The 14,461-nt window shown below is 44.0% G+C and overlaps 1 protein-coding gene across 7 annotated transcripts in view; it reads right to left on the bottom strand.

Moving 5' to 3' along the window:
- PTPRT (protein tyrosine phosphatase receptor type T) overlaps positions 1–6,518 on the bottom strand; it is a 325,072-nt gene extending 318,554 nt beyond the window's left edge. For all 7 annotated transcript variants that reach the window (XM_066586082.1, XM_066586080.1, XM_066586079.1 and 4 more), the window contains exon 1: positions 6,268–6,518. In XM_066586082.1, the coding sequence (XP_066442179.1) occupies positions 6,268–6,340 (73 nt within the window). In that variant the 5' untranslated portion in view covers positions 6,341–6,518. The remainder of the gene's footprint in view (positions 1–6,267) is intronic.
- Positions 6,519–14,461: the final 7,943 nt, after the last annotated feature.

A 14,461-nucleotide genomic window follows, 5' to 3' on the forward strand; every position in this document is an offset into this window, starting at 1 on the left:
TCTGCTACATTGCATCTTAACCCTTTCCAATCCTATTTGTATCCTGGTTTTCCTAGGGGGCTTACTCTTTTTCTGCCGTTATACAACGGCGCTATATGCTGGCTAAAGCCAGTACTGCATGAGGTGACATGTTGGATAAGCTTCGACAGGGGAGAGGCTGGCAATATACAGTAAGAGAACCCCAAAGGATGTCTTCCAACATCGGAGCTGAACAGCCTTAACTCATCATGTCTTCAGAGGTCAGACAGTGGATTGGAAAGGGTAAAGGGGTTTATCACAATCAACTTTTATCACCTATCCAAAGAATGGGTGATAAAACTCTGATCAGTGGGAGATTCTCCATTGGCAACCCCAGCGATCCAAGAACAAGAATCCCATTTTCCCTCTCTTCATCACTGTGGGGTCACTTCTCCCACACACTGACATCAGATTGAATGGAGCGATGGCCACAAATGTATCAATTTCAATGGGACTGACGGAAAGAGTTGAGCGCTTGTACTTGACTATCTCCAGCAGTCCTAGTGAAAATGAATGGAGAGACACCACGCTTGCACGACTGCTGCTCCATTTAATCACCTGCTCCCCGTAGGGGGTGCAGTGAGCCTGCATTGAGGATAAAGTGGGACATGTGAACCCCATTATTTGGATCAGTGGGGGGCTCAGCAGTGAGACTCCCACCAATCAGACTTTTATCACCCATCCTAGAGATAAATGATAGCAGTTGATTCACGTACAATGTTCCATCAGGTTTGGGATTCTTGAGATTGTTGGATCAAAGTCATGGCAACTTATGACCAAATTCACTTACATTGGTGATGTGATGTAGCAGGGCCATAGTGTGATCTTTGGCTGTGCGATGGTCACCATATTGCCCTAGCTTGAGCTAATAAAGTAGGTTTACACCTCTTGATATCACAGTGAACACCTCCGCTCTTCTCCATCCGTATACGTTACTACTGGATATTGCCTTGTATATCTCAATATAGGAGACCTAAGTGTGAGCCGTCAGTCATCGTAGTAAGAAACCTACATAGAATACATCAGAGATGTGGAATGAAGAACTCATTATGCCTTCTCATAAGAAGTAGCTCATATCCCATAGCGTGGGGTGTAATATATTTGGCACATTATCATTGCATTTTACTACCAATCTATTTTCTTGAGAATTTAATAACATTTCTTCATTTCATGCCTCTTCAAGCAGCAGACAACAAATACATATATATTTAATATGCCTTTTGCTATTCACTCTACTCTCCGGACCAGCTTGGTATCTTGGTGACTTACCCCCTGGGAAGTATATAGGCTCATTATTATGAACCCTTGCTGTGCCGTATCGGCAGGTGAAGGATCCTCTAGCATGGGAATGGTTATCCCGTCTGCCAGTACGTTGAGAGCCCTGCCGGCTGTTTGGCTTCCCCGGCCCAATGATTCGCAGTGTTTAGATCTTCCACATCCCTCAGTCTCTGTCTTTCGCTCTTCTTCATATCAAAGTGTTTGTAGAAATTGATCAAATATTGCAGGGTCTGTCAGCGAATATTTACATTACGCCAGTCAGGAGGACTTGAAACAGGATTTTTGAGATGCTCGGTTAACTATTTAATAGGGAGTTATGTAGAGCTCACAAGAGCGATCTTAATATAAACTGTCACATTTACAAAGGCGACAAGATCTGGAAATTTACCCTCACTTGACTGCGGAGAATGGGACAATTTGTTAACAACGTTACGGGTCTATATACGTGTCCACGAACATGTCCAATGGGTCATCAAGCTTCTGCCTATAGTGCCACTCCACAGTAAAAATGGCACTATATATTAATATACCTGGTGTCATTTTCAATGTCCCTGTTGCGGTTTGTCCCGTTTCAAGTTAACCCTTTCCAATCCAATTTGTATCCTGGTTTTCCTAGGGGGCTTACTCTTTTTCTGCTGTTATTCAACAGCGCTATATGCTGGCTAAAGCCAGTACTGCATGAGGTGACACGTTGGATAGGCTCTGACAGCAGAGAGGCTGGCAATATACAGTAAGAGAACCCCGATGGATATCTTCCAACATCGAAGCTGTACAGCCTTAAATCATAATGTCTTCAGAGGTCAGACAGTGGATTGGAAAGGGTTAAATGATTGCCAGATTCTCAGATCATGCTGGGCTATGTGTGCTTTGGTAGCCCGAAACTGCGCCTTCCATACTCTTGGATGGTCCAGCACTGATGATATCATGCTCTAACTCCTTCTGTAGGTCCCTTGCCCAGGGAGCAGAGGAAGTGTCTCAGACCACCAAAGCACACTATGCAGGGGGTAGTCTGAAAATCTGGCTCCCATTTACATACATGAAGAAGGGACTGGCAATAGGACAAACAACAGCATTGACATGTACGTTACCTCTATGTTATGCATGTACAACGAGTTTTTTATGGTTAACCAAAGAGTTTGCATGAAATTAGAAAAACCTCACACCAGATCAGCTAAGGTAATACTACTGTACCAGAAACAAGCTCATAACATAGATACAGCCCCAGTACCAAGCTTATAACATAAATACAGCACCAGAACTAAGCTCAATGCATAAACACACCACCAGAACCATGCTCATAACATACAGCCCCAGAACCAAGCTCAATACAAAGATACAGTACTACAACCTACAGGTTGCCTTCAGTCTCGATGACCGCCAATGAGCTGGTGGCTAGAACCTTGTGGGACCCGACAGGTCACATGTAGCTAAGACCAGCCACAAGGCTAGGCTTTTATTCATGTAAATGGGGCTGAGCTGCAACACCAGTCACAGCCTATAGGCAAAAGTGATGCAGTTTCAGTAAGCAAGTAGCCATGTTTTTTAACCCCATAGAGACCTCTATAGTATCTCATGTAGGATACTTTACTAAAAAGGACAGACAGTGCTCTCACAGTGCTGGTGACCAGAGTTATGGTGAACGTATTATTTTCAGGATGTTTCCTTGCACCTTCAAGAAGGAGATGCAGATTGCTGAATCTGGATCCAATAATTGAATAGCATAGCTATCAACTATTCCAATCATGCCCGTTGCTTATGTAACACCCATTTGGCAGTATATTGTGTTGCAGATGCCATTGTTTCTGGCGATAGCAGTGCAGCAAGCTAAATGCACATGTGCCAGTTGAATAACATTGCCGTCAGTTGGCTACTGTGTAGGTTGTTTGACAGTCGCCCATGTAGCCCTAGCTATAACATCATGGTAGCATCAGAGCTCTGGCAGAACCAATAGTTTATAAAGTAGCCAAGTGGTTGGATCCATAATTGGATGAGGTATAGCATGATGAGTATACATCCAAAAACCAGATAGCATTGCCATATAGCCTGCTGGGCAGCCGTTAATACAGTCAGTAATGTTGCTCTCTCCAGGTTGGATTCAATTTGCATTAGATGAGCTGATTTAGGATGAGGCATAATGACAAATAGTCTACAATCCCCTTGACCATCACAGAGCCGTCCTGGATGTCATAGGGCAATACAGGTGATATAACACATCCCTTACATTCCCATTATTACCATACTTTCCTTATTCTGGATTCACGACATCTCAGCTAAATGCATTTAACAGTTCTTTGGTGTTATTTATTGCTGAAATGACTCAATTACTCTGGATCCTATACCACCGTTTCAGCTAATTGGCAGTAATAAAGTCATAAATTAACCTCATTTGCTACATGTTGAAAAGTGACATTTCCTCAGAATTGAGGGAGGACAGCTACAATTGCAAACAATTTCATCTCTGCTCCAAGTCGGTGAAATTGTGGACTTTCTTGCAGCAAACTGAACGTTCTCAGTCATCTATGTTTATGGGTAGAAGTACAAGGAGCATTATTTCTAGGGCAATGCTTCTTTAACATTGAGGACAGCTCATATGATTGACAGCCCCTCAATAATAGTTCCAATTTCCAAGCCAGACTTCCCGACAGCCACCAGTCTGGAACATGATATGGTAATAAAACAAGATCGAGACTTGATAGACTTTACACTGATATCCGACCAGGAAATAATTCTGTGCATCTTACGAGTTTTGGAATTAGTATTCATCCTTATGGCTACTGTCTCCGCTTTTAATAAATCTTGTTACTTTTGATACAATGAATAATTTTTCAGAACATATGGTAAATCTTCCTTCCAGTACAACCACATGTAGATATTCTATATATGATCCCATGGCGTTAGACATTTAATACTTTAGTCCACACTCTAGCCATCTATATAGTAGTACAAATGTAGCAATCATTAACATGACTGGAACCTAATAACTCAATTTACAGCATTGTAGTACAATAGTGTTACATTATCATAACGTGTTGAATGTCAAGTTAACGTTTGCTAGATCTGTAGAATCAGACTGCCTGATTCTTATAGAATGGCTATCTGCTCTAGGTAAATCCATTCTATATAAACTATGATGATATGCTGTGTACATATAAATCGGGTCTACTGATCTGGACCTCCAAATCCTGTATCTATCTTGGCGGTAGGGGAAAACCAATGTCTATCCAAATCAATGGCACCCATCACTTTCAATGGGTATCATGTTATGTTTTAATTAAATAAGGAACTATACAGTGATGATTTTGAATAATCTATACATTTGGGGTCTCTCAGGAGTTAGGATGACCCACTGTTAACTTATACCATAATCTATAGAGGGTTATCCAAACGGCAGACAGTTTTAAAAAGCTCAAAAGTCATAAGTATGCAAAATATGATAGCGTTCTGTCTTGTGTAATGATAGATAGATAGATAGATAGATAGATAGATAGATAGATAGATAGATAGATAGATAGATAGATAGATAGATATGAAGCAATTAAACTTATATTGTGTAAGTATACTGGACTTCTCTTTTGGCAGTAAGCCCTGCCAGCCTATAATAGGCATATAAATGCCTAGCCTGACAGCAGGTGCGTTCTTTTACAGTTCATAGACATTCTTTCGGCTTTGGTTCCACACGTTCGCACACGTGTCACACTCCTAGCACACTCCTTTGGACTGTGGAGTATGCAGCTAACACAAGTGTGTCTCACACTTCTACCCCCCAAAATAGCAGGGCGAGACACACAGATGCACTTTCATACACAGACAGACGCACACAGTGCCAGCTGTGATCACAATACAGCTCAGAGCATCAGCTGAGTGTTAACAAGCTTTGAAGCTAAATTGGTCAGCAATCCAGGGCACGGAGGGGGTGGCGTTATCCCTTATCCCTCACCAACTATGGGTCATCTACATCTTGGATAAATTATACTTTTCTCTCTATTCTTCATTCTACCTCTTTTTCCAACTCTACTTCTCCCTCCTCTTCACTTTTCCCACCAACCTTCTTCCCTGCTTTCTTGAATAGCAAAGTCTTCATTACTTCTCTACAGCAGAACAAAAGGTGCATCTTAAGGAACGCCAAACCTAAAGTACAATGCTTAGAAAAGTAAACCATATACAGACATCTCTGGAGGTTCTCTGACGGGTGCAGTAGTGATCAATGGGCTGACTTGGTCCCATTTCTATCCATTCAACCTGAAATAGCTGCAACAACAGATTGCATTCAATTACACAGCAAAGGGTTAGTGTCCCTTTAACTTCACCATGACTTAAACACCTTGCTGCAGTCCAGGAATGGTTTCTGTCATACAAGTAGCAGCCAACCTCTGAAATGCCAGAATAGATATCCTTGAACTGTTTATAGGCACAAACCTCTTTTTATTCCCGATGAGAGGCAGAAGCCGGTGTAATAAATACATGCTAGGTTGTAATTCTATTCATTAGAACAAATGGTGCAATCACACATAACAGGCGGCAATCATTTAATAAGGGAACAGGGCATTAAAATGCTAGAAGATGACATTTGCAATGGCAACAGTGTAACAAATCAATAGCTGCCTGATCCGATCCTGATAACCTGCAGACAGGAGATCACTGGGCATTAAAGGCAACAGACCCAACATGATCATCCCATCTCAGCAGTGACTGATCCTGTCCTGGGGATCTATAGTTAGGGATCACTCATCAACATTAAAAATGGTCCTAAATCAACATGGTCCTGGTCTTCTGCAGTCATTGATGGACTTAGATGTCAACTCTGCATTGTCTGATCTTGTCTTAAAGTAACACTTCGCATTCATAAAGACATACATATCTGAAGCATAACTACTAGGACTTCATCAGTAACAAAACTAATGCTGGCACTCCAATATTACAGTGCCCACCATGGTGCCAGGTATTGGAAAGACAGGAGTAAAGTTACATTACCTGCAGATACCTCTCCCCCTGCTGCACAAAATAACTGTAGGAGAATGGTGAGTAGACAGGCAGTCCCAAACATTGTAACCTGCGGAGAGTATCCACCAAGTGCCAGACTGGCAAGAGGATGAGGAGGTTAACATCCTATAAGCATGTTGGCAAAGGTAAGAGGTATAGTAGGTTGGCAGGAGACTGGCATAGGCAGCAATTGACTAGGCTACTGTAGATCGCTGCTGTAGCTCGGATGCTCCGTTCGGAACTGAAGTGGCTTTAACTGATCGAGGAAGGATTGAGAGCGAGCGAGCGAGAGAACAGTTTAAAGATTTCCCCGGAGCCCTAATGCCTGCCTCCCTCTCATCCCTCCCCTCGCTGCTAGCAGGCGTCAGCTGCACTGCTCCACGCAGATCGCAAGGGTTAAACCAGCAGCCAAAATATCGAACATGAAAATGTGATGTTACAATTACATATCGAGGCGGCTAAATGTAGCAACAGGAGCGCTTCTATGGAATCATAAGATAGGGATAGGGGAGCTAGCGGGAGAGAGATAAGTGACGAGGGAGAGAACTTGTACTCATGGCTGATAGTGGGGAATGCAGGAGAATTCTTTTTTTCTTTTGACAAGAGCTTAGATGCTGCATTAAGGAGGATGGAAGGGAAGATTATATGTAGCAACAAGTGGAATTGGATTGCCGGCAGCTTGGAGGGGTGGAATGTCCTTTTAGAGAGTTGACCATTTGTTTTAGCACAATGCTTACTTTACAACAGGCTCATTCACACGGGTGTGAAAATTGCGCAGAAGATAGCTGTGCAAAAAAATTGCGGGTAGCTGCGCTGAAAATCACGCGAATGGACAATTTTTCTCGATCGAATCTTGAGCTTTATGCACGAAAAAAATCGCCCATTTACACGATCTGTTTCAGAGAAAATGCGCTGCTGTTCGGAATTCGCTCAGTCGGTAGAAATCCTCCTAATGACTTCTAATGTCTATACTACAGACACCAATTTTCTTTAGGGCTTATTCACACGAGCCGTCATTTTCACGGCCGGTCGATATACGCTACCATCTGAGCGGTCTTCCCCTTCCCTCCCCCTTGCCGACTCACCTCCTTTCTCCTCCCCTCCGGCTGTTTGCAATGGGAGGGGGCGGGACTGCCCTGTCCCAATCCTCCCATTGCAAACAGCCAGAGGGGAGCAAGAGGAGGTGAGCCAGCGAGGGGTAGGGAAGGGGAAGACAGCTCAGATGGTAGCGTATGGCCGCCTGCAGATGGGCGGAAATTCAGCGGTGGGATTTTCTGCGGAATTTCCGCCCATGGAAGCTGCCATAGGATTGTATTAACAAACGCAGTCCCAGGCAGACGGCCGCGATTTGGCCGCACGAAATCTCGCGCGGCAAACAAATCATGGCATAGAAACATCACTTACCAACCGCCGCCTCCGCTCTGCGCTGGCAGCCGCCACATGAAAGAGCCGGGGCCGCGGGAGCAGGTGAGTGCCACGCTGCTCTCTGCAGACGCTCGGGTAGGGTCCCACTGCGAGAATTCTCGCAGCCGGATCTGACCCGGCCGTCTGCAGGTGGCCTATATCGGCCGCCGTTTTCATGGCTGGCTGATATATGCTACCATCTGAGCCATCTTCCCCTTCCCTCCCTCTCGCTGGCTCACCTCCTTTCTCCTCCACTCCGGCTGTTTGCAATGGGAGGGGGCAGGACTCCCCTGTCCCAACCCTCCCATTGCAAACAGCCAGAGGGGAGGGAGTGGAGGTGAGCCAGCGAGGGGGAGGAAGGGGAAGACAGCTCAGATGGTAGCGTATATCGGCCGGCCGTGAAAACGGCGGCTAATATACGCTCCTGTGAATAAACCCTAAAACCGAGCATTGGACGTAGCTAAATTCCCTTCCCTCCCGTTTTTTTTTCAAGCTTCCTGCGCATCACGCACCAAAGATAGGTCAGGTCCTATCTTTTCACACAGCAGGGAATTTGAGCTGCGTGAATTTCAGTCGCTCATGTCCTTTCTTTTTAGGTGTGAGTTTTTTGCGCGGTTAAAATTCCTTTATTTGAACATCGCCATAGGAAACCATTGGTTGCAATAGTTGCGATTTTTTTGCACATGTGAGTTAGCTGCAAATTCCCTTGTGTGAATGAGTCCTTCGGGCTTAAACGGAGCAACGTGTTTGCGGAGGTTTTGTGCGCGTGAAGCTCACGCCCGTAAAACACAGCAAAGCCATTGATGTTAATGAGTTCATTCTCACACGCATATTTCTTGCGTGCAATTCCTACACACGAGAAAAGATAGGACATGCCCTACAATTCTGCGTTTTATGCAGAAAGCTATAGTAGAAGGCAATGGCAAGTTAAAAAAATCAAGGGGAAGGTTGTGACCTTGCATAAAACGCAGGGGGGGGGGGGGGTTGACTTTAATTTGGTTTTAAATAGCCATTCTATTCCATGGAAAGGGAGTAACGCGCGCAGGTGAACTGGCTTGTACGTATCTGCCGGATTATAGCCATTGCAAAACCATGTTTATATGCAATATGCTCTGTATTTGCGCATATGTTCATCTGTTCAAGCCCTTAAAGGATATTAGCTGTCATACACACAAGCGCTCCTTCACACTGATGATCATGATTTTGGCGCAAGAAAATCATGACAAAATCGCAATTGTGTTCACGCATTTTTTGAACATCAGTGATGCTTTTTCTTGAGCTTAATCTCATATCACTGCCACCCGCGATAAGATTGTGTGATAAACTTGCGCGATTTTTTTAGCGCGAACGTCAATAAAACTTTCTATTGTTCAAATACATGGCATGAAAATCGCAAGTTCGTGCATTACGATGCAATACAAAGGAGGCTCGATAGGGAAACACGGGCGATAAAACAATCATAAGATCAAGAACGATAGAACATGCTGCAATTTTTTTTATTGCAACATCGCAAGAATGAAAACATCGCAAATGAGAATGAAACCATGGAAAATAATTGGTTTGCTAATTCTGCATTTTCACTGTCTCTCGCATCTTGCGAAAATCATGCAATTTTATCGTAAGTGTGAAGGCACCCTAATAGATTTAGGGCGGCTTTAGACTGGCACACGCACAAATACGCTCGCCGCTACTGAGAGTATTAGCGCATGAACCGGTGTTTTTTTTTTTGATTATTCAAACGAGTTTGAAAAGAAAAAAAAACAGGAAAATAGGTCCTGCCCTATCTGTCTTACACGCAGAAATACTAAGTACGAAAAAGATAGGGCAAGTCCTATGTTTTCTCGTGCGTAATATTAACACGCAAGAATCCAACTAGTGGAAACGAAACCATTGAAATCAATGGTATGATTTTGTCCTATTTTGCGGATGTGATTTTCACGTCCGAAAAACGGGACAAAGTCACAGTCATCTGTTTAAGCCCCCATCTGCAGATTGGCAGATCCAGCTAAATATGGTGAGATCTGTCCAGAATCTGATGGCTGTGCTGGTCAAACACGTAAGATTAACAGATCTGCAGATAAATGTCTCAAGGTGTGGTCAGTTTTATATTAGCCATGCTTATTACATGCTGGAGCTGTCAACCAAATGCCTGATGCTACTAGGTCCCTTAACACGATCATATGTGTATTTCCGCACAGCTGAGCGCTGCGCATTAGCGGAGTGAACAATGCTTATTTCAGTGCATATCTGCGTATTTTACTTAACTTTTTGCACCCACAAGGTATGTTCATTCATGCACGGCAAACAAAGATGCACCGATTGAAATGGCGAGCGCGAAATCAGGCCGATATTGCTCTCTCCAACATGCAATTTCCCTGCAGATGTCAAAATGCCTCGCATCACTTCAGGGAAATAGCGGTCTTCAGACATGGCTGACAGCCGCGGCTGAGAATTATGGAGTTTCTCCCATTTTTTTCAGTGGGAGACCTCGCATCACACTTGCTTGCACCTAGCATGCAGTGTAATGCTGCCACTGACCCCATTGAAAACAATGGGAGATGCGATGCGAGGGCATGCCCGAAGATAGCCGCGTTTTGTTTCCTGCATTGCCGCGGGGACCGCAGGGATAAAGGAATCCTCTGCCACAGCTGTGGCAGAAGTACAGGATGCTCTCCCATTGCTTTAATTGGGGTCAGCGTTGCTGCTGCTGCCAGCCCCATTGGAAGCAGTGGGTTGTAGGCAACCCCCGCAGCATGATTTTCGGGGAAGGGCTTGAAATATAAGACCTGCCCTGAAAATCATCCCTAACTGGTGAAAAAAAAATTATTCATCAATGAATGGCTAAGCGCTACCTGTAATTGGCTGAGCACTGAGCCAATCAGTACAGCCCTTTCAGGAGGCGGGGATTTTTAAATCCCTGCGTGCTGAAACAGCTTGACAGCAGTGCAGGGGAGCCAGCCGGAGGAGGTGCCTGAGCGGTGGAAAGGTGAGTATATAATTTTTTTTTTCACCAGCTAGGAATGATTTTCAGGGAAGGGCTTATATTTCAAGCCCTTCCCTGAAAATCATGCTGCGGGGGTTGCATACAACCCACTGCATTCAATGGGGCCGGCAGCAGCAGTGCCGACCCCATTGAAAGCAATGGGAGAGCATCCTGGACTTCCTTCATGAAGGTAACTCCTGCCACAGCTTTCACAGCTGTCATAGCTGTGGCAGAAATCCGCTATATACTCCCTATGTTTTCAATAGGGCTAGCGCTGCTGCCACTGGCCCCATTGAAGACACTGAGTGATATCGCAGATTTCTTCTCTGCAATGCGAAGCTCTACTGAAACATCGCAAATCAGTATGAAACCATTGAAAATCATTGGTTTCATAATCATCGCTGTTGCATCGCAGGGAAAAATATCGCTACTGGGTGTCCACCCTTAACCCTTTCCAATCGACTGTCTGATGTCTGAAGACATTATGATTTAAAGCTGTACAGCTCCGATGCTGGAAGACGTCCGTCGGGCTTCTCTTACTGTATACTGCCAGCCTCTCTGCTGACGGAGCCTATCCAACGTGTCACCTCATGCAGTACTGGCTTTAGCCAGCAGATAGCGCCATTGTATAACGCCAGAAAGAGTAAGCCCCCTAGGAAAATCAGGATACAAACTGGATTGGAAAGGGTTAAAGGAGCATTAATATAGCAATACTGTATGTTAAGTGGAATGTCAACTAGCACAGTAAGCACAACGGACTTCAACTCTGAATGGCATTACCCCATGAAAATCATTTATTGACCATCCAGAGAATAGATGATAAATGATTGATCAATGGGGGTTCAGCCATTGGGATCCTCAGCAATCATGAGAATGACGCACCCAAAATCTGCCAGGGAAATGGAGCGATAACATGCATACAGGGTCACTACTCTATTCACTGTCTATAGAGATCGCTAAGAACAACACTTGGTTATCTCCACCAGCATTATAGAAGTGATTGGAGTGGCGGTCACCTATGTGTTCCACCTGCCGTGGCATGACGTCACCGTGTTCATGGGTGGTCCCAGCTCTCAGACCCCCAGTGATCAATCATTTATCATCTCTCCTGTGGACTGGTGATTCCTAATTTTCATGGAATAATTTCTTTAATAAAATATGCCAGTTTCTGTGAGGAGTCAATGAATTTAGCATATTTCCATCATTTACAGGCACTTTGAATATTCATACATGTGCCCCACTGCTTTATACAATTGCTAAAGTCTGCAGGTCGGTCCCTAGTGTCTCAGCATTGTCCTAAAAGTAAGAATTTTCTCACCAAATTCACCCTCTGACCTTTTATCCTTGGCAATCTAATAACTAGGGCGTAACTGCTTTAGCATTAAATTAGGATGAATTATTATTTTTACGACTCCAAGGAAGACTGTATACTAGTGACATTTCAGGCTATCTGCGGGGAATCAAAGTACGCTCCGGATCACTCCTGCTAAAAGTGGAAATAATTACCAATACATCAGCAGAGTCGGATGAAGATCTGTGAGCAAGCATATGGAGAGTCCTGCAATATTTTTGAAAAGGGGCAAATAAAGAGTAATACTACCGGAATAATAATGTGATAATGTGATATGTAGTGTGCAAAAAAAAAAACTGTATTATTAAATAGAGCCTACATGATACCACCATATAGTGCTCAAATAATAGTGTCAAAGAAATAGTGTTATGTAATTTAGAAATAATAGTTGATTGGTTGGAGGTCAACTGCTCAGGATTCCTGCTAATTAGCTGATCGCTGGCCCTGCTGTTAGTGCAGACAGCACTGGAAGTAGATAGCACTGACAACTTTACAGTGACCCAGTTTGGTACTGCAGGCATGAATTCAATGGGAGCTGTGACTGCAGTACCACACTGTGCTGCTGCAATATCATTTATTGATATTATTTATCAGTTATTGATGAAGCTATCAGCTTCAGCACTGTTGGCACTAAAAGTGAGCTCAGCGATTAGCTGATCCGAAGCCACAGACCTCCAATGATGAGGGGAGACATGATGGAAACCTTTATATATGTTTAGTGGAGGAGAGAAGGAAGATGGGGACATGATGGAAACCTTTATATATGTTACAGGAGGAGAGAAGGGAGAGGGGAACATGATGGAAACCTTTATATATGTTACAGGAGGAAAGAAGGGAGAGGAGGACATGATGGAAACCTTTATATATGTTACAGGAAGACAGAAAGGAGAGGGAGACATGATGGAAACCTTTATATATGTTACAGGAGGAGAGAAGGGAGAGGAGGGACATGATGGAAACCTTTATATATGTTACAGGAGGAGAGAAGGGAGAGGGGAACATGATGGAAACCTTTATATAGGTTACAGGAGGAGAGAAGGGAGAGAGGGAGATGATGGAAACCTTTATATATGCTACAGGAGGAGAGAAGGGAGAGGGGCGACATGATGGAAACCTTATATATGTTACAAGAGGAGAGAAGGGAGAGGGAGACATGATGAAAACCTTTATATATGTTACAGGAAGACAGAAAGGAGAGGGAGACATGATGGAAACCTTTATATATGTTACAGAAGGAGAGAAGGGAGAGAGGGAGGACATGATGGAAACCTTTATATATGTTACAGGAGGAGAGAAGGGAGAGGGAGACATGATGGAAACCTTTATATATGTTATAGGAGCAGAGAATGAAGAGGGGGACATGATGGAAACCTTTATATATGTTACAGGAGGAATGAAGGGAGAGGGGGACATGATGGAAACCTTTATGTATGTTACAGGAGGAGAGAAGGGAGAGGAGGGACATGATGGAAACCTTTATATATGTTACAGGAGGAGAGAAGGGAGAGCAGGACATGATGGAAACCTTTATATATGTTACAGGAGGAGAGAAGGGAGAGGAGGGACATGATGGAAACCTTTATATATGTTACAGGAGGAGAGAAGGGAGAGGAGGGACATGATGGAAACCTTTATATATGTTACAGGAGAAGAGAAGGGAGAGAGGGAGGACATGATGGAAACCTTTATATATGTTACAGGGGGAGAGAAGGGAGAGGGAGACATGATGGAAACCTTTATATATGTTACTGGAGGAGAGAAGGGAGAGAGGGACATGATGGAAACCTTTGTATATGTTACAGGAGGAGAGGAGGACATGATGGAAACCTTTATATATGTTACAGGGGGAGAGGAAGGAAGAGGAGAGACATGATGGAAACCTTTATATATGTTACAGGAGGGGAGAAGGGAGAGCGGGACATGATGGAAACCTTTGTATATGTTACAGGAGGAGAGGAGGACATGATGGAAACCTTTATATATATTACAAGAGGAAAGAAGGGAGAGGGGGGACATGATGAAAATTTTTATATATGTCACAGGAGGAGAAAAGGGAGAGGAGGACATGATGGAAACCTTTCTATATATTAGAGGAGTAGAGAAGGGAGTAAGGGGGGGACATGATGGAAACCTTTATATATGTTACAGGGGGAGAGGAGGGAGAGGGGGACATGATGGAATCCAGGAAAGATGGGCTATTGGGGTCCTTTAATCTTACCTCCTGGTCTTGTTCAGGGGACTGTGGCTTGACATAGCGGTGGTCCTGCTGATGTCGTATGAGAGTCCAGTAACATTTTGGATACAATGCTGGAGTCCTTATTAATAAATGCCAAGGGTGGTCCACTCAGGGAATGGCATAGTTCCAATGGTGGTGTGGGTCACATCCGAACACTGACATGGAGCTGTACTCCTGGGTCCTCAAAGTCCCGTACATAGAAACGCAACCC

The sequence above is a fragment of the Eleutherodactylus coqui genome, chromosome 13 (assembly GCF_035609145.1).
Source record: "Eleutherodactylus coqui strain aEleCoq1 chromosome 13, aEleCoq1.hap1, whole genome shotgun sequence".
Classification (NCBI taxonomy): Eukaryota; Metazoa; Chordata; class Amphibia; order Anura; family Eleutherodactylidae; genus Eleutherodactylus; species Eleutherodactylus coqui.